The sequence below is a fragment of the Ictalurus furcatus genome, chromosome 19 (assembly GCF_023375685.1).
Source record: "Ictalurus furcatus strain D&B chromosome 19, Billie_1.0, whole genome shotgun sequence".
NCBI classification, from domain to species: Eukaryota; Metazoa; Chordata; class Actinopteri; order Siluriformes; family Ictaluridae; genus Ictalurus; species Ictalurus furcatus.
Genome location: NC_071273.1, coordinates 17,388,738 through 17,409,996, shown reverse-complemented (window position 1 = coordinate 17,409,996; position 21,259 = coordinate 17,388,738). Strand labels below are relative to the sequence as shown.

The following is a 21,259-nucleotide window of genomic DNA, read 5'->3' as shown; positions in this document are numbered from 1 at the left end:
GACAGTCTGAGTACAGCCGTCTTTTCCTCCATATGAGATAAACAAATAAGCGAATTCTGTCATTATGCAATATGTCATGAGGTGATGCATACAGCTGAGCACGGGGATTCGCATGCGCACTCCAATCCGGGAAGGTTTGAGATGCTTTTCTGCTCACCATGATTGTAAACAGTAGTCATTGCTGAATGGAGGAGCCACAATCGACTTTAGTTCTTATGTGACTAATGTTTTTAAAAAAATAAGCTTTGAGGTTTCTGAAAGGAAGTTGTTTTTACTCTTTTGCTGCTACAAAAAGCTTTCCCTTAGAACCTAGTGACAACTAGCAGTACAATAATGCTCCTATCAACTGGAGACTACAGCCTGGAGATTACTTAGGATGGTACCGCTTGAAGTACCAGGAAATAAATTTGGACCTCAATTCCACATGGACATTCTCAGTGTGGTTGCTGGGACTATGGTTGCTGCTATGGCCTTGGGACTGCAATTACGACCGTACAATTTTGCACTCGGCTCTCCTTTAGTGAACCGTGGACTGGTTCAACAAAGACTTCATGTAAAAACCATAATGAACTTTCCTTTACTTTCACACTATCCGGTGTTACCCAGATGAGGATGGGTTCCCTTCTGAGTCTGGTTCCTCTCAAGGTTTCTCCCTCATATCATCTTAGGGGGTTTTGCCTTGCCACCACCACCACTGGTTTGCTCAATAAGGATAAATTCACACACTTAAAATCTGTATCCTGTGTTTATATGTTCCTGTGAAGCTGCTTTGAGACAATGTCCATTGTAAAAAGCGATATACAAATACAATTGAATTTAATTGAATTAATGAGGTTGTTTATTACAATGCCATCTGGAGATTTCCGACACGCGTGACCACTTCCGAGTCCAGAAACGGGTAGTTCTCCCGCATGACGTCATATCGCTGACTCAAGCCTCTGCAGGTGGCGCTGCGCCTTTAAGAAGGTGCTTTAATAAACAATGAGCGTCTCCGGCTGGCAGCATGACATCACCGCTGGATTTGGAGACAGAGAAGCGCACAGGGAACGCTGAGGCACCATTAACCGAATCTGCACCATCCAAGTAAATATTGGCATCGCAGTTTCTCCAGGAGGTTTTAGATAACAGGTAAAGAATATATAGGCTATGTTCCGTGCAGAATTGGCCACAGACCGAGAAGGATTTAGCGCCATGGCCTGGATTTAGGACTGTAGAGCTTCAGCATCATTATTATCTGACGGTGAGTAGAAACTACTGAGTGATTAATAGGAAATGAAGGCCTGTGGATGCTTTGTGTGAACAGCAACACTGCTGTGTGCTCAGGAGTACTTTTACAGTCTATAGCCTTTCGCTTGGGTAAGATTTCATGCATGCAAATCTGCTCAGGTATGTTTACAGCATTGCAATGAATTTCTACTGTTTTCCTCACTGTACTAGTTTGGCCGTATAGACTGCACGCGCAAAACGTGAGAAATGATTTGCTCCCAGCTCGGACCGTGTTTACTCTTACTATTCAGTGGATGCGATGTCTGACAGAGAAGGGTTGTACTTTATAGACACATCAGCATTTCATTCATTCATTTCTCTGCTTTGGTATCCTGTCTGGCCATCACGATTACGTTCCTCTTCAGCTATTCAATGCAACATCATTTAGAATGAAATGAAAATACAGGTTACAAGTCAGACTATCATGTTATTTGTTTGCTTTGTTGTCGTCTATGGGTTGGAATAGTGCATGGAAGGTTCTCGTGCATGATTTAGAGTTGTATTATAATTGTTGATTTTCCCCCCCCTTTTTTAAAGGTACTGGATGTCCCTTCCCCCACCACCTCGTTTACGGATGGTCCGGTTATAGGCGTCTTTTCTTCCATTCAAGATAAACAAAACAAGCGAAATCCAGTGCACGGACGGATATTTATTGCGTCCCGACATTTCTCGAGGTCAGATTGCGTTGCCTTGTGTGTCGCGAGGTGATGCACACAGCTGAGCACGAGGACTCGCGCGCGCACGCCAACCGAAGCTGTTCGTGGTGCTGAAGGCGGCTGAGAAAGCGCGCGACAAAGCTGCGAGGAGTATGGCCGCCGGCAAGCTGCTGCTCTACGCTGGTCTCTCCCTGTCCCTGTGCGCGCTAGGCATGCTGGCCGTGGCCGTGTGCTCCGACCACTGGTACGAGACGGACGCCAGGCGCTATCGCGAGCGGTGCCGAAGCTTCTCGAGCCGCCGCAAGGATCCGGGTTTCATCTACATTCCCAACAACAGCCTGCCGCTGCGCGCCAGCCGCTCGCGCCTCGACCGCTGGGAAGGCAAGCTGCTCGTGACGCGCAACCGACGGCAGCTTTTCGCCATGAGCGCCGCTGACGAGTGCAGCCGCCAGTACAACTCCACCAACATGGGCCTGTGGAGCAAATGCCACCGCCTGGGGTTCGACCAGGATATCGAAGACCTCATTCGGAAAGGTAAGCGCTTTATGTGTTTGAGAGCTAGAAAACAAAACAAAATAATAATAATAATAATAATAAAAAAACAAGGGCTGGGATTATTATTGCTTTTTGGGGAAAATGTTGTCGCGCACCAGTGAACACTGAACTGTCGGTTGCGTAAGCATCACGTGCCAGTCAGTGTTTCAGTTTTACATGCAAAATCCCATGCAACTGTGTTTATCTTGCACACATCACCAAACGCGCAATATATCATTTGTTAATCAGTTGTCCTTTGTCAGAAGGCTGCATTGTGCACGAATTTACAGATCATCCACTATACGTTTTGCGCGCTCTGATCCAGTCTCGTGAACAACTCCAGATGTGGTCCCTCCAACTGTACGTGTTTCAATAGCAAAAAAAGGGTTCACAGTGTAATTGACTATATCACTTATCCCTCTAGAACACTGGTTATGCTGTTAACCAAAATTAATTCCCAGTTTGTGATGATTTTTTAAAAAAGTGTAAACGCCCGTAATTAAATGTGCAGGGTTTTGTGATGTAAAAAATGAAACCATGATAAAAGATTTTTTTTTCCACCTTTAATGTGATATAGCAAGCAAAAAATGTTTTAATTGAAAAGTTTTAGGAATGAAAGAGAATGCCTACAACAACTTGGTTGCACAAATGTACGCACGATTTTATAATGGAGAATGTGACCATCCAATCACATTCAAATTTATGTTCAATAGTAATTATCATAAATCTGCCATCAGGGAAGTGATTCTGATTAACCCCAAATAAAGACCAGCTGTTGCTGTAGGATTTTCTTGACATCTTCTTGTTTTTATCTGAGAGCTGAAGCCATGGTTGGCAAAGAGCTTACAAAGCATGTATGGGATCTCATTGTGGAAAGGTATCAATCAAGATAGTGGTACAAAAGAATTTACCTTGGAACACCATGAAGGTCGTCATCAACAGGCGGAGAAAATGGGACACTGTAGTGACATTACCAAAAAAGAACGTCCAGCCAATATAGACAAAAGGACAAGAACAAAACTTCTAAGGGAGGTTGCCATAAGAGCTACTGCAACATTAAAGGATCTGCAGGAATATTTGGCAAGTACTGGTCACTCTCAATGTACAACAATTTCTTGTATTCTTTACATGTATGGGATATGAGGTAGGGTGGCTAGAAAGAAGCACTTTCTCATGGAAAAACAAACAAACATCCAAGTCCACCTAAATCGCCCAAAAATGTGGAAGAATGTGCTATGGTCTGATGAGACCAAGGTAGAACCTTTGGGGCATAATTCTAAAAAGTGCAAAAACAAGACAGCTCATCACCCAAAGAACACCATACCCATGCTGAAGCATGCTGGTGGCAGCATCATTCTATTGGGCTGCTTCTCTTCAGCTGGGACTGAGGTTCTACTCATAATGGATAGCTCCAAATTCCTATCTATTTTGGCACAAAACTTGCAGGTCTCTGTTGGACAGCTGTAGAAGAATTAAAATGTCACCTTCCAGCCTAATAGCAACCCAAAGCACTTATCCAAGTCAACAAAAGGAATGGCTTCTGAAGAAGAATCAGTGTTTTCGGATGGCCCAGATCTAAATCCTATTGAGAAACTCTGGAATGACTTGAAGAGGGCTGCACACAGGAAATCGCAATTTTATAGATCTGGAGCATTTTTGCAAGGAAGAATGGAATAAAATTGCCAAATCAAGATCAAGTGCTAAGTTGGCAGTCTCTTACCGAAAACGACTGAGTGCTGTGTTACAAGCAAAAGGTGCTTTAATAAAGTTAAGGACTGTGCACACTTGTGCAACCAGGTTATTGTATGTTTTGTTTTTCTAAAATATTTCTGTTTGTTTTTCACTTGAATTTTGTTGGTTGCTATATAACATTCAAGGTAGAAAAATCTGACATGATTTACCTTGGTTTAATTTTTTATTATTTTTTTTACATCACAAAAACCTGCAATTTTAACAGGAGTGCATAGACTTTTATATCCACTGTATGAAGCTATTAAAGCTATTAAGTAATCTTGTGCCCATCAATTAGTGTCATTAGAATGCCGAAACCATGAAACCCTTAGGATGTTAGGTAATTTTATTATACTGTGTGGTCTTGGAAAACGTATAAAAAGCAGGATGTATAATGATGTAACGGCAGCCGTTTTCAACCCCTAATCAATGACATATTTTGCAGTTTTGTTAAATTGTTTAAGAAGAAACTGAATTACTTTGCCAGTGTCATGAAATTGAAATACTTTCCCAGTGTCTTTGTTTTACATGAAAAAACTACATTTGTAAAATGTAGTATTAAAAAAATCGTGTAAATCTGATTTTCTCTGAGACATTTTTTTCAGCCGTTGGTTTTCCCTCACCAAAGGAAAGGAAATAATTATGTTGCATAAAAGCTTTCCTTAGGAAAGGGAAACTTTTAAGTGCCATCAAAAACGAATCACTGCCATTGCATTTGGGTTTAGGTAAATGAATTACGTTCGATCATTGATGCTGAATATAATTGGTATCGTTCAGCATGTGGGCTGATATATTTTCCGTTAATATGTAGAGATAACTCGAACACAATATTATTTCCTATAAGGGCTTTTTTGTGAAGGGAAAGGCTTTAGTTTAGATGGTTTATGTAAACAGCTAAAGGCCAAACCCATATTTTTATGACTCTGGAATGGTAAACAGAGAAATTATAACAGATAAGATGAGACTACAATCTTTATATCCTCCAGATGAGAGATGACCATTGTGTTATTTGTCTAAACTGCCAATGTTAAAGGAAAAGTCCACCCTGAACTACTTGAAAATTAATCTTTATAATGAAGACGTAATCATTAATGGCATCCGAGATTTATTTTGAATAGAACTAATAGAATATATTTTTTAGTTTAAATTCTTTTTTCATTGACATGTTTGTCTATATTCACATTGGTTAAAGTGTCCTAAATGGCCCACAATGCCATTTGACTAGCCCTTGCTTCATCTCTACATAACGAGAGTAATGCAGCAGAGCTTTAATCCTTTAGTCTGTCCTGCTATCTCACCTCATCATCTGTACACTCTGCTCAAACAGATCAACATTCATGCTAATACTGCCATCAACGCCATTGCCATCTCGTAGATCAATAACTGGCCGAGTCTCTGTTGAAACTCAGGGCAGCTGTATTGTGTAGCTGCACTGCATTCTGGAACTTTGAGTCCAATGTTTGCACCAAAGTCTCAACTGTTTCTATGTTGGATTTCTCATTAACATGGTGCTGAATGTTGATGAAAAATGCTGAGTGAGAAAAGAAGCTCTTGCTCTTTTGTATTTAGGAGCTAACAAAGAAACATGATGGTTATCACTTATGTGTAGGATCTTTGACATTTTTTCAGATTGTCCTCCTGTGACGTCAGCACGCCACAACCGCTGTCTTGTTGATCAAAATAACAAACACAGCACCAAGCAACAAAATAGAACCAGACTCATGAAACACTAAATATTTCAGAGTAAACATTTCTAATGTGTTTCAGGGTGGAGTTGTAAGGAGCTTTAAGGCTTCCAGCTCTCTCTGCCAAGGTGAATCTGCATGTGACAGCACAAAATGGCCTCTGTGCAACATTCACATACAAGCTTTTACAAGCGTGTATGTACCCTGTTATGTAACAGTATTTGATGAAGAGGCGTCTTTGTGAGTTGCGAATGTTACAAACCTGTGTGCAGCACAAGCTGTCTGTGTTGTGTCTGATCAGCAAAGGCTTGTTTTCTTTCTCACAAGGCCAGTGTTTGGCAGCGTGATTCAGAAACCATCCTAGATATGATCATAGTACAGTGTGTGTCGATTGAAAAACACAATATGTAACGACCATTCACTGTCTTTCTATTTGTGTGTTAGAGAGATAACCTTCTATCAGCTTTTTCATTGCTTGCTTGAAAATGGATGATAATTTAAAATGTGTGTGTGTGTGTGTGCGTGCGTGTGTGTGGGTCCATGGCTCAATTCTATTATCCATTATTATCCCGACACACAGCATATCTTTGCATGAAATCTGCTGACTTTACTCTACTTATCACCCCTCCTCTACTTTATATATCCAGAGGAAATTCATTTTGTTCTTACAAACACATTAGATTCCCATGAGAGAGAACGAGAGAGAGAGGAGGGGGAGAGAGAGAGAGAGGGAGAGAGAGAGAGAGAGAGAGAGAGGGGAAGGGGGTGAAATAGAAATGGAGAGTGCTAAAGGAAAGGGCTTGAAAATGAGGTTTATTTTTTCCACTGTAAGAGGATAGGACTTTAAGCATTATTTTGTATTCATTCCTATAATTGGTGCAACCCCAATTCCAAAAAAGTTGGGGCGCTGTGTAAAATGTAAATAAAAACAGAATGATATGATTTGCAAATCTCATAAACCCATATGTTATTCACAATAGAACATAGACAACAAATCAAATGTTTAAACTGAGGAACTTTACTATTTTAAGGATAAAAATAAATTCATTTTGTATTTGATGGTCGCAACATGTCTCAAAAAAGTTGGGACGGGGCAACAAAAGGCTGGAAAAGTAAGTGTTACTTAGAAGAAACAGCTGGAGGAACATTTTAAGGTTAGATTAACAAGCAACTGCCAATGTTTGAAGAAGAAGACATGGGTTTCTAGGAAATAAAACAGAAACATGGTCTAACAGCCTTCAAAATCTCTTAATAAATCTCTTCTGTGGTTCTTGATCTTGTCCCTTGTGGAACGAAGGTTTTGCTATGAAATTTCAAGCAATTGTTAAGAAAGAATAAAAGATTTCAAGGGCTTGACCATTCATGCACACTGGGCATGCGCATACAAGTGTAAATAGGAAGTTGGTTGCTAGTACAAACTGGCGGTCCATGTAGGGCTCACGCCGCTTGAAATGAGATTTGTTGCCGATTGCTCTAATCGTAGCTCGCCTCTTGCTCATGTAGGCAGCTGCAGTATTATAAAATACAGAATTTAACTGCACAATGGCTGCTAAGAATGACGACAAAGCCAGCAAAGCTTGCGGTTCAGTCTCCGTGTTCTTGTGTATATGATCAAGGTAGCGTAATGGTCATATGGTAGGGGTTTGACGAATCAGGGAAGGATACACAATGATCCAGAAAACCCAATCAGGGGGCGAATGTAGGCAGCCACGCCTTTGTTTTCAGAAGTCTTCATTTTGGTCTGTTTACACTGAAACTCGAGCCCGGAGATTTCGAACTAAAACGGGGTCTTTGGCGTTTCCAAAAGTCTCGTAGAGCTGGAGTAGTGTAGATGACAGGCGTAACCATAGCAAAAGTTATGCATTTTAAAACGAAAACGCACTAGTGTAAACAGGGCCTTTATCCAAATTTAGACTTCGGTCCACAAATCAATGACCCCTGGACTAGACAGTTTCTCTAGGTGGACAACCTCAGGATTAGGAGACATTGGTGGAGAATTGTGGAAAAGAAGCAAAAGTAAAGTTAAAGGGAAACGATTCATAAGACAGAGGCATCAGGAGATTACAGGTAAGGCAAACAGTATAAAAAAGAGAAGAGAGAGCGATCATTCAAGGAAAGTGAATCCTTTTTCATCATCCACCATCTGTTCCTCAGCTCTCTACAGGAAACCCATCAGGAAATGATGAAGATGTTTAGGCCTTAGAGTGCAATCACTGAGTCGCAGAGCCAAAGTGAGAGACGCTTGGCCCCCTACCTAAACCACATCGTCTGTCCTCTAACCTAATGAGAGAGCGACAGAGAGAAGGAGGTGGGGGTAGTAATTAGATGAGATGGGGATAGGATTACCCTCCATCTCCATGGGGATATTCATATCCATTGGGTGTCTAAATTCAACACTGAGAGGAGGATGCTCTGGCCTCTTGGTTTGTCACTGTAGCCCTAATGACACATAGGTGATGACATTAATCAGGGAGAATTTTACTACTTGCCTCTCTAGGGTACAAGCAATTTCCTTTGGAAAATACCATTAGGAACTCCTCTAGTGGAAATAATATTGCTTGTGAGAATGGGTGGCTGCTATAAATGCGCTAGCAGGGCTAAGCCCTTTCTGCCTTTCAAATAGAAAAAGATATCAAATATAGGGTTTCATTCTCTAGGGTTTCATTTTGGCCAGATCAGATTATTTGCTGTTAACAAAGGGCTTAAAGCAGATTTTGGATTTATTTTGGATTTTTTGGGAACCAAATGCACCAGTACCACCAATGGCCATAAGAAAAATATACAGAATTGCATGAAGAAGCAAGGCTGGGACTGATTTCTTTTTAGCCTCTAGATTCATGCAGCCCATCAGTAACAGTTGTGTCATTACACAGACTTTGACACCTATCATCTGATTTTCCCCCAAAATGCCTTTGGAGGTGATACAACAAGTAGGTAAACTAAGCACCTATTGTCCAATCGAAGTACAAATAGCACAAAAGGACAGATGACAGAACTGTAAGTTTGGTGTTATTATGGTTTAAATGAAAGGGTTATAGCTTTTCTGTTTAACATGTATGGTCTTTGGAGGAAACATCGCATGTAAACCATAATGAAGCTGCCTACACTGTAAAACTGGATAAGTTCATTTAACTCAAAAAATTTGAGGAAACTAATAACCTCAAAATTTTTAAGTTGATAAATCAATTTCTTTAAGCCAAATACACTTAAATATAACTACAATTTATTTTAAATGACAAATTTCGAGTTAAATTTTTGTTATATTTAAGTGTATTTGCCTTAAAGAAATTGATTTATCAACTTAACAATTTTGAGGTTATTAGTTTCCTCAAATTTTTTGAGTTAAATGAATTATCGGGTTTTACAGTGTATCTATCTTTAAGTGTTCATGTCTAATAATTTGCCCCACATCATTCTTATTATGCCATTGATGATCCTCATGATATATTGCATTGCTCAGCTGTAATAGTTTCATTATCAAGCTATTGATAGAGATTATATTTTAGCCTTCTCCTCTAATATAATGACCAGCCATCACTGCATAAGAACATCTTTTGATTTCCTCAGGAATTAAATAAAGCCTTTTTGTAGGCTTTCTGTTTAAAAAAAGAAATAGAAAAAAGGATAAAACAGATTCTGTATTTCCCCTGGGTCTTTTTAAAATCATAACCCAAAAGACGGAATTTTGTGTTACTGCTTTTTCCCTGGTATTTAATTTATTTCTATTGCTGTGCCATGAACGAATTTCAAATCACACTCTTGAGTTATGTTTTTGAAACAGCTTAACATCGTGACACTGTCATAACCCAAGCCACAGCTTGCAGAATGTTTCACATCTTTCCATTATTATTACAGAGTACCTTGGTGAGGATGCTACTCTTCCTCACCAAGGCAAGTGCCGTGAGTTTGTTTATTCAAATGCTTTGCCATTGACACTTTACCTTGTTTTTTTGCTCCCTCATCCATGTTGTCTTCATCTACACGTGTCGTCGGGTGATGGTGAAATTGTTTCCATGCTGCTTCTGTTCATTAACGTGCACCTCAGTAAAACTCCTGTAAAAAGAATTGCATACCTGTGTGACTACAGAGGAATGTCACTCTGTCAGCATGAATGTTTCAGACTTTGTTCTGTGTTTGATAGGTAAGGAATTAAACACTTTAAGCATGATGTATTATGAAAATGATTACCAACAGTGTGGCATATCTCTCAACATGAAGCAGAGCTACTATTTCCACCCCAAATTTGATTATTTTCCAATAACAGCACTTTCCAAAGTGTTCCATTCCTTTTACAATTATTACATTTTTGACATTTTTTTTAAAGAATGACACGTAATACTTTCTATCCATATGTTTTTCTCTCTTGAGGTAACACAACAAAATGCAGCTTGCTACATTACTGAGAAACCGCAAAGCCCTCCATCCTGAAGACATTCCCCTGGTGGAAAAAAAGCCTTAACTCTGACTGTTACAAAGCTCTGACACTGGAGACTCCTTCCTAATTCCTCCTTCCTTCCTATTTAGCATCTATGCTAAATAGATGTTTATTCCTCACAGAAAATTTTGCCATATCAACAATTACACACATTTTAACAATCTATTTACTTGAAACATCCACCACACAAGTCCCTTAGCTGTTACCATAGAAACTATCATTATTAAGTATTAAAACAGTGCATTAATATAAACTTGTGAGTTGCCTTGCAGCTGAAACTACAGTCTGAGTGACCATTCTGTCCAAATAGAATCGAGACTTCAACAGCACTGTGGTAAAAGAAACAAATAATAGTTTGTCAAAGAGTTTGTCCAAAAAAGACAACTCAGAAATTTGCTCTTACACCACTCATAATTTAGCCGAATGGAAGTCCTGCTGGAGCCTATCCCATTGAACTCTAGGCACAAGGCGGGGGACACCCGTGACAGGGTCCCAACCCATTGCAGAGCATAACTGCACACACTCATTCACACACTACGGAAAATTTGTAAATGCCAGTCAGTCTACAACGCATGTCTCTGGACTGAGGGAGGAAACCGGAGTACTCAGAGGAAACCCCCAAAGCACGGGGTGAACATGCAAAGTCCACACACACCGGGCGGAGGCGGGGATTAAACCCCCAACACTGACGGTGCGAAACAAACATGCTAACCACCAAGCTACTCTGCCACTGGAAAGATACAGGAATTGGAATCATACATGACTGGGTGTGTGTGTATATTATTTACAAATGGTAGCAGAATGTCAAAGTGGTGTGTGTGTGTGTGTGTGTGTGTGTGTGTGAGCATGACTCTCAAAGATCCATTCGAGGCTCATGTTCCTTCAATACTATCCACCCACATTTGCCAGATACAAAGCTCCTGTTACAATTTGCGTACAAAGCAGGAAGCAGGGATGCTTTACTTACGTTACTTAATCTTTTAGGAGCATCTGAAAAAAACGAAACCTGTGCTACACTACTAACACCATCCAACGACAATTTGAAACACTCTTGTCTTCTCTTATTGGCAAACTATTCCAAGCACACATCAAGCTCGTATTGCATAACTAAGCAGTGCTATCAGTAAATCCAATTCCCAAAGAACAGCGTAGGCCGAGGGAGTAGTGATAAATATTGTTATCTCAAATGGCCAGAAGCCAGCGAATGGCCATCAATGTTTCATGACCCGGAGTTGTTCTAAACTTTCTTTCTTCCGTCCTTACTGTTGAACCGTGTTGAAGATTAAAGCTCAAAGCCAGCCTTGCATGGTTAATGTTGCATCTTGAGGTGTGGGAGTTGCTCAGACAGCAAATATTGGATGAGGATTGAGTGGGGACACTGAATTCAGTAAATACCAATGCACATGTGTACCTGTGGAAGTCTAGGACATGCATTTGTTAAACTAGACAGCTTGCTTTTGCAATTATAGCAAGAAGTGGAGAGAGAACAAATGCATCCACAGAGGTGAAATAAGACCAGAAAAGCTTTCTGAGCTCTTCAAAATATCATTGTAAATCTGGCTTCATATATCTCCTTCCTGTTGGCACGTTAGGACAGTAATAAACACTGAAAAAGCCATTGCTGGACCATCATAACTTTTTCTCAGTGGCAACAGTCTTCAGTGCCTCTCTTGTTTATGCATGGTGTTTCTATTGTGATGTGTTACCAAGCATTTAAGTTATCAGAATATAAAGCATTCAAGCCATAAGATCACCAAGCTATAATATAGAGAGATTAATAAAACATGGTGCAAGGCAAGAACAGATAGAAAGGAGAAACAGAAAGAGGTCAGAAAGATGAACCCAGCAAATGGAGCTCATCCCCTTTTGGTATTGGGGATGAACGGGAACAGGACTGGACGGGAATGGATGCGAAGAGAAGATTTCTGGAGTTGATCATTTACATTAAGTTTGGAATGAAAGAAATCATTTGAGTTTTGTTTGATTGATTGAATGTGTCGATTTGCTGTGGTCTGACGTGAATCCTTTCATCACACTGGATCATTCATCTTCTAGTAAAATTTTGTAAATGTTTTCGTAGCCTTTGCCAAATAAAAATTCCTACTTGACTTACATAGGTTTCTGTAGCATTGATTTTCTCAGTACTTATGTGCATATGTTAGTAAATGCCAATCACCTATAAAATACCAACCTAATTTATTTAGTGATGGCCACAAAACTCCATAAAATGCAAGGCTTGCAGAGGTTAAAATGACAAAATGGCAACTAAATGGTGAATAAATGTTTCCCAATAATACAGCTCGGCCACCGCACGTCAGCTAGCATTAACATGCACTAACTCTTCCTCCTGTTGTAGGGTGCCATTTCTTTTGCCCTAATTGAATACCTAATCTGATTTGTCCTAATATATGGATTTCCTTTTGGATTGCTTTGTTTCAATTCATGATTATGAAATGAGTTTCACGTAATTTTCCATTCAATTTATATATGTGAAATTGAAATAAATATAATGCATGTAAAAATGCACTAACTTGCAGCAATTATATGATTTGAAGTCAATCAATTGAGGTTCACATTAGCAAGTCTCCTTATACGTAAATGTACACAAACTCAGGAGCTTTCATAGCATGCAAATGTATTTTTTTCTGAACTAACTGGATTTTTATGCACTATACATGCATTTCTTGTGAAAATGCATCTGTGAACAATTTACCGAATAAATTAGTTTGTATCCAATTTGATAAATGTTGTGTGAGAGCAGAAATTACCAAAAAAGGAAGCAATTCTCAGCAATTTGGCAGAAAATGTGGGATGATATGGAGATAACATGACAGTCAAAATATCTATCTAATATAGGTCATAGCAAAGTAACATTGATTAACATAAATGGCTTCAAAGCTGCAGCAACAAAAGCCCTTCATCTAGTGCCATCATCTTATTGCTGTTATGCGACCTAATAACTTCATTGTGCTGAAAGCCTTTTAATGTAGATTCAGAATTTTGAAGGTGTACACACACAGAGAAACGTTCATGCTTACCCCTCACCCTGTCTGCACTTCCTGCAGCCTTGAACAGGGCTCAATAGACCTGATTGAGCTCCTAGCTGGGATCTGGACCAGCTCTGATCTCTGATGTATGACCTCTCCCTCTTCCAGGTGGGTTCCTCCCTCCCCATCCTCTTCCTCCACTCCTCTTTCTCTTCTCCTTTGATCAATGGTTCATCAGAAGGGCTGGACTTCACCAGGGCCAAGCCGACAGGAAGATGACACCAATCAGCTTCCTATTCAGAGCAGGAAAAAGACGAGGCACTTGTTAAGGGCTGTGTAGAGAGGAGAGCAGGCTGTTTAATGAGAATCACGTTCTCTGCAGCTGCTCGACTGAATGGGGAGCTTTCAGGCTGCCTACAAAGCAAGAATTATACCCAACACAGGAATAGTACAGCTGCTTAAACTTTTTGCCCCAAAGAATATATGATGGAGTGTAGAGTAGTTTAGCTTGTCGATTTCCAGTCAACAAGTTTGCCTTAATAAACAACATATTTGGTGAGGAGAAAGTGTGGTTCAAATAGAAGGATTGGTAAATTAAATAATAGCAGGGCTGAGATGGGGCAGACAATATCTTCAGTATTAGAAATAAGAACACTAGACTATACCTTACTTGTCAATTGCATCATGTGTCCCATTTAGTGTATATCTTCTGTACTTTGAGAAAGTAAATGTATTTTACATTTAAACATATTTAAGCTACTAGGATTCTGGGCGACGCAACATAAAAGTTGTGCAAACAGCAGATTTTCTTTCATTCCTGCACGAACAAGTCTGATATGAAGCTAACATGACAAAGACCACGTTCATTAACATGCAATTACAGCTTTCCTTCATTCATCCTAGGTAACTGCCTGGTTAGGGTCGCAGTGTTTTCAGTTAGGCTACTAATTTTTTATATTTTGTAAAATAGAGCCAACTAAATTCATTAGAAAATATCATGGGCAGGTACAAACAAAAATAATTGGATGGGATTTTGCTTAGGGCTCCTACAGGTTCAGAAACAGCCATGCCCTTCGTGGTACCTCCCATGTGACAAGAAATGGGGTTTACAGCTATTATTTCAGACCTCAATGCAGTGGGGAATCAATGAGACAGAGTTTGCAAATTGTTTGTTGGGTAGAGCTTAATCGACTGACCAGTGGATATAGATGTTTCTTGCTCTTCACTGGACTGATTCAAGTCAGACCCATGGAAGAAGTTGAATGACGCCATTCATCTAGAACTGAAAGAAAACTGGTAATCATTCCTCTGCCTCTGTTGTCATGGTAACATGAAGACATGGCTTGACAGATGTTATTTCTGCTCTCCAGAGCAGGCATTCATTGCTTTGGTATGTACAGAGCCAGACTGAGATACGTTGTGTAAGTTGCAAATACTAATCCATTCATATGTAGTTAGAAAGGACTGAAGTGTATCACTCACAGTCATGCAGGTGACTATGACTAATAATGCTTTTAATACCGTATTAACAGTAATATGCCATTAAAAATTGTGTGAAATGGGGAGAGAAAGAAGAAATAAAGTGAGCGCCAAAGACACACAGAGGTTGAGAGAAAGACAGACAGGCTGAAGCTTCACTTTGATGGGAACCTTAAAGGACAAAGTGTTAACTGGAATTAGAAAGACCTTTATAGGCATTAATTGGAACTACTTTGTTTCTTACAGGACACTGAGGGTGTTTACATATGCTTGCAATATCAGAGGTACATAAACCGCTTTTGGAAACATTGATGCAAGCTGTCAATCGGTCTTACCTCATACACGTTAATTAAGATACAAAAGCAACAATCACACACACACATGCACAATAAGTATTAGTCTTATTGAAGGTCCATGAATGTGCATTTAATTATGAAGCCCTGCTTGTGTGAACACCAGGAGAGTCTGAAATGGCTTTGACATTTAAATGACATCTATTTCCCGACATTTAATTGGAACGGTCCGTGAAATAGGCAGAGGACCAACACAATCTGCTAGTACTGTCACAGTATTGCTAAATATCATCAAGAAAAAAAAAATCCTCCATTAAGTATTAGTTCTGTTCGAAATTAGAGACAGGAAATGCTGTGCTAGCAGTTTCCAGGGATCATTGTTAAATTTTTCATGATGTTCCATTTGGTCTGGTTTCAAACACTGTGCAATTTGTCATTCGGTGTCATATTTGTTTTGTACTAGCATTTTTATTTTTTGCACACGAACTGGATATATATGCACGAACTGCATATATATGTTGTTGTTAGAAAGGTGCACTGAAATAGTAGTAAACTAAACCTGTAGTAAACCTGTAACCTAAAGAGACTTCTTTAGAGTCCCCTTTCTATGAAGAACATCAGTTTGAGGAAGAATGTTCTCACAGCTCTATCATTGTATGAGGCAGAAGATTGCTGCTTTGGAGGGCAGACTATCTGAGTTGCGCTTCAGGGATAAATTCATACATTTAAAATCTATATCCTGAATTTATATATCTCTGCCAAGCTGCTTTGGGACAATATCCATTGTTAAAAGTGCTATACAAATTAATTGAATTGAACATGGTCGACCAGCTAAACAAATTCTGTGAGCCCAGTTACCAAAAACTTTAATAAAGGAAACTTATTCAGCACTTTCCCATGGAGGCCAGTTAATGCCATTGATGCTCTCTCTCTCTCTCTCTCTCTCTCTCTCTATATATATATATATATATAGAGAGAGAGAGAGAGAGAGAGAGAGAGAGAGAGAGAGAGCCTTAAATGATTATTGGGCTTGTCTATCCAAGGGAATGGTTTTTACCAACCATTTTTAAATAATATAGTTCTATACACATCTACTTGTATTATAGAATGTTAAATGATTAGATTATTTGTTGCCAGGAGATCACAAGTTCAAAATGCAACAGATACTCTACCTATCTGAGAGATGTGTACTAAGGTGTTACATAAATTATTAGTAGTAGTAGTATTAGTATTATTAGTTGTAGTAGTATTATTAATGGATTTTGGCAATTTGATCCTGTGCTGTTCTTGCTTTCTGTATACTGGCGTACCAGCTGGTATGTGTGGGTAAGAAAACTGGCTTATCCAGAATGGGTGAGAACAGTTGGGAGTTGCACTGCAATGTACTGTAATGCTGTCATAAATTTCCTCTCAAATAATGTCAACCACAGAGCCATTTTTTAAATAGGAATGAATACTGGACATATAGGAATTAAAACTGGAACATTGTTCGACTAATTCAATTACAATGTATTAGATCTGTTTAATATATACTGGGTCTTTCTGCCAGTTTCTGTGACTGGACCTGAGGTGATACCCCTGAGTTGGATAAAACAATTCTATTGCTGGGTCTTCCATGTTGATATAAGGAAGAAATGCACATTAGTGTAACATACTTTACGAAGTATTTGGTTGGTTAGTTTCCGACTGAATTAGACAATAATGAGCCAAGGGTAACTCTTAAGGAGATCCACAGCTCAGATAGGATAAGCTGTTTACACTATAGCCGGACACTCTACAAAGCTGGGCTTAAGTAAGAGAGGCGAGTCATATGAAATTCCATTTGGAGTTTGCTAAAAGGCATGTTGGAGACCCAACAAACCTGGAAATGTCTTTCTGGTCTGATGAGACCCAAATTTAAATATTGGCATTGGCACAAGGAGTCATTTCATCACCCTGAGAACACAAATCCTCAGTGAAGCATGGTGGTGGTAGCATATTGAGCATTATGCTTGATCTTGTTGCTTCTCTGCCTAATGCTCAGCCAGTGAGTTTTGGTAGATGGCCTCCTCTAGGCATAGTCATGGTTGTGCCATATTCCTCCTTCAATATTAATCATGATTAAAATCCCTAATTGATGCTTTCTAGAACTTTGTCCCAGACTTGTTTTGATAATGCCTTGATCTCATGATATTTGTTTAGGTATGGGCTCTGGGGTCCTCCAGGAACAGATGTATTTATATTGAGGTCACTTTAATGGCACACAGATCAGTGCAATTCCACTACTTAGATGGCTTCTGATGACAACTGGTTGCACCAGAACTAATTTGGGGTGTCACAACTGTGTGAATCACAGCTTCTTTTTTTTCCCCTAAATGTGCCAGCTTCACCAAGTCAAAGCAAAGTAATCAGGAAGCTTGTTTTAATTTTTGATATGTTATTAATATTTTCATCAAATAATAATAATTAAAACTACTTTTTTTTTTCATTAAAGCAAAACAGAAGCTGTTGTTTGTAATACAAAAAAAACCCAAAGACATTCAGAATACCACAGTCAGACTTACACCTGTTTTGACATCAATGCACTGGTTGTCAGTTTCATTTCAGTTTTTTATAGGACTCTTACTGGTAAAGCTTTTAATGGTGTAGAGCCTTCTTCTCAGACAGGAAATACTCGATATCAGGCTTTAAGATAATTAAGTGCTGGCTTATTGAACATTTCAAGGATGAAGTACAAAGACAAATAGAACATAGCTTGTGCTATGTTCCAATATTCGGAAAATTACTTATTAAAATTTGACCGGTAATTAATATAACTAATTTTAGAAAGGTGTATTCAGTTAGCTTTGCAATTTAATCACACTTGTGTGTGTGTGTGTGTGTATAATATTGTATTTTATTGTTTACTTTTGTTTTCCATTTTGTGTCTCTGTAAATGTATGCTTTTTTTCTCTTTCATACAAAGTTTATTTATACTGTTTATCTATTACATTTACTGTACAGCAGTTTGGGCTACATTATTATTCTGCATAAAACCTTTATCGGTACCCCAGAGGAAGTAACCAAAGCCAGAACTTTTTTTTCTAAGACTGTAATGCTGTAGATGGCAAGTCAGTGCAAGGTTCTGTGTGGCTTTAGAAGTATTGCCTCATGCCTCATTCTTTCACGAGAAAGAGAGAGAGAGAGAGAGAGAGAGAGAGAGAGAGAACTCAAGCTAGACACAGAATGCCATATGTTATAGCACCGCCAAAATAGAGAACAAACTGATGATACGAAGCTAATACTCCACAACTGACATAATAAAAAAGATTAGCTAGCTGTTAGGAAATAAAGTTGCTATTTTTTTTTTTTTTTAATCTAAACTGCCATTATTTTGCATGCAAAGAAAGATTAATTGTATGCTTACTCAAATAAAATACCACTAATAGAAAAACAGGTTCCAGAGTCTATTGTAATCTACTTTAAGTATTTCCACCTCTGCCTCATTCCTACGTAAAATATATAATTCATAAACCTAGCCAGGATCCTACACCACCCACCGAGTCAAAATCTGATTTAATTCACAACCAGGTTTATGAGTCAGACCTGCTGCTTGAACACTTAAAGAAACGATTGCTGTTACTTCTATACAGAAGCGTGTCTCTAATATTACATGTAAAAATAATGTAGGTTTAACTGTAGCCTTAACCAATCACTGCAGATCAGAAAATGAAAAGCAGCCAAATATTCACATAACCAAATATAGTATGCATATATAACTGTATGCCTTTTTCTTTTTTTTTAAAGCAACAGCAGATTTGCATTGTAACAGCACAACATTTTAATTGTATAAATGCAGTCTACAAAGATTTTTCATAAGCAGTTTTGCAGACTCTAAAGTAGCTAAACTATGCTTAAAAAGTCAAAAGTCAGTAGATGACATCACAGACTAACTTGCATATTGAATAATCATGATTTGCATATCAAAATGTATTACATGAAGAAGGAATCTTTCTGAAGACATAGATTACAGATGGCATAAATGTCTTTCATTTCAACAATAGTGATGGGATTGGGAACATTGATAACTTGTGATAGTGATCACTTGTGACAGTGGTGATAGTGACATGTCATTCGGAACAATGGAACTATGATGGTCAATGATTGGTTGTTGGGAACAATAGTGAGCAATGATTGTTTGGAACAATGGTGATTAGTGATTGGATAGGGTAGCTCAGTGGTCAAGATGTTACTGATCGGAAGGTCGTGAGTTCAAACCTCAGCACTGCCAAGCTGCCACTGTTGGGCCCTTGAGCAAGGCCCTTAACCTTCAGCTGCTCAGATATATAAATGTAAGTTGCCCTGGATAAGGGCGTTTGCTAAATGCCACAAATGTAAATGTAATGTGGTTGTTGGAAATAGTGGTGATCAGTGATTGGTTGTTGGGAACAATAGTGATCAGTGATTGGTTATTTGGAACAATAGTGATCAGTGATTGGTTGTTGGGAACAATTGTGATCAGTCATTGGTTGTTGGGAACAATGATGATTAGTTATTAGTTGTCGGGAACAATAGTGTTCAGTAATTGGTTATTAGGAACAACAATAATCAGTGATTGATTGTTAGAAACAATAGTGATCAGTCATTGGTTGTTGGGAACAATAGTCATCAGTGATTGGCTGTTGGGAACAATAGTGATCAGTCATTGGTTGTTGTTGGGAACAATAGTGATCAGTCATTGATTGTTGGGAACAACAGTTATCAGTGATTGGTTGTTGGGAACATTGGCTAATACAAGTGCAATTCAGTCTGGCTTCATGCACTATTGGTGAGTGAAGCTGCTCTCTCTCAACTCGTATAACCAGCTGCTGGGATGTGTACTGGAGAGCCATGTCGAGTGCAGGACAGTCAGTAAAGTAGGGAAGCTCATTATGCATCCATAATTGTACTTCATATTTTCAGTGCATGGTTGATGGGTTGAAAGAACATAACTACACATCTGCAAACCAATGTAAAAGGAAAAACTAAAGTACTTGAGTACAAAGTGTGACGTGAGCAAAGTCATACTTTGGAGAGATTGAAAAATGTAACCTGGATGCATTATGTTTTATATTATGCATATGGATAGTCTAAAGCATTTCTTAACCAACCACAGTTCCAATTTCTTTTAGTAACTCAATCATCAGCAAAAAAAAAAAATATTTCGTAGAAATAGTCAATAGCTGACGTGATGGGCTCAAAGTTGGATATTCAGAACTGTACAATTGTATAATATTATTTCTTCTGCTCAAGCACTTTGTTTGATTTAATCCAGTGTTTTGTTTTCTTACGCAAATGTAATGTGATGTACACTTTTTTGTCATCAGTTCACAATGCAGATATAATTTGAAAACAGTGGTTTGATTTATGACCCTCTGCCTTTTACCAACATTACATTTTATGTTAATTATAAAAAAATTTAGATAACAATTAATATGTTCATTTATTTCTACCCACACTGGAGCTTGGCAGTGTGGGTAGCATTGCTGTCTCACAGCTCCAGGGTCCGTGGTTCAATCCTGAGCACGCACACTGAGGAGGTTTTCATGTTCTCTCTGTGTTCTCATGGGTTTCCCCTGGGTTCTCAGGTCTCCTCACACCTCTCAAAAACATGTCAGTAAGTGAATTGGCTATGCTAAATTACCCCAAGGTGTACATCCAGGGTGTATTCCCACGGCACATGTAGTGTTTCTGATACAGGCTCCAGATCCACCATGATCCTGACCAGGAAAAAACAGATTCTGGAGATGAATGAAAAAATGAATGAATAGTAGTCCCAATTATAGCTGTAATATCTACTGTCTTTTCCTAGAGATTGTGTCAGGCCAAAACAACAGCAAAACATCCGTCTTAGTGACGTATTACTGGACTGTGTTGCTATGTTTTGCTCCTTAGAAGCTCTGCCTTCTCTATTAATTCTCATAAATCAACAGCCATTTATCTGTCTCCATCTATCATTAATGTCTCATCCTAGAGTGAACCTATGAAAGCAGATTTGTGATAGCTCTCTGTTCTCATGCCATTCCACTCTGACCTTTGCTGTGGAAGCTTTAAATCAGGCTTAATCAGAAAAAGGAAATGAACACACAGGTATAAGGATATATGGAGTGAGAGAGAAAGAGACAGTCCATGAGAGATAACGCGAGACAGTTGAGTGGGAAAAAAGAAAAGAGAGGAGGAGATAGTGATGTACTGT

The 21,259-nt window shown here is 38.9% G+C and overlaps 1 protein-coding gene across 2 annotated transcripts in view; it reads left to right on the top strand.

The window, feature by feature from the left end:
• Window positions 1–1,147: 1,147 nt before the first annotated feature.
• Window positions 1,148–21,259, top strand: part of tmem178bb (transmembrane protein 178Bb) — a 118,180-nt gene continuing 98,068 nt past the window's right edge. The window contains exons 1-2 of one of the 2 annotated variants that reach the window (XM_053649997.1): window positions 1,148–1,240; window positions 1,804–2,456. In XM_053649997.1, the coding sequence (XP_053505972.1) occupies window positions 2,075–2,456 (382 nt within the window). In that variant the 5' untranslated portion in view covers window positions 1,148–1,240; window positions 1,804–2,074. Of the gene's footprint in view, window positions 1,241–1,799; window positions 2,457–21,259 lie in introns of those variants that run through there. The other variant, XM_053649998.1, reaches the window with a different exon arrangement.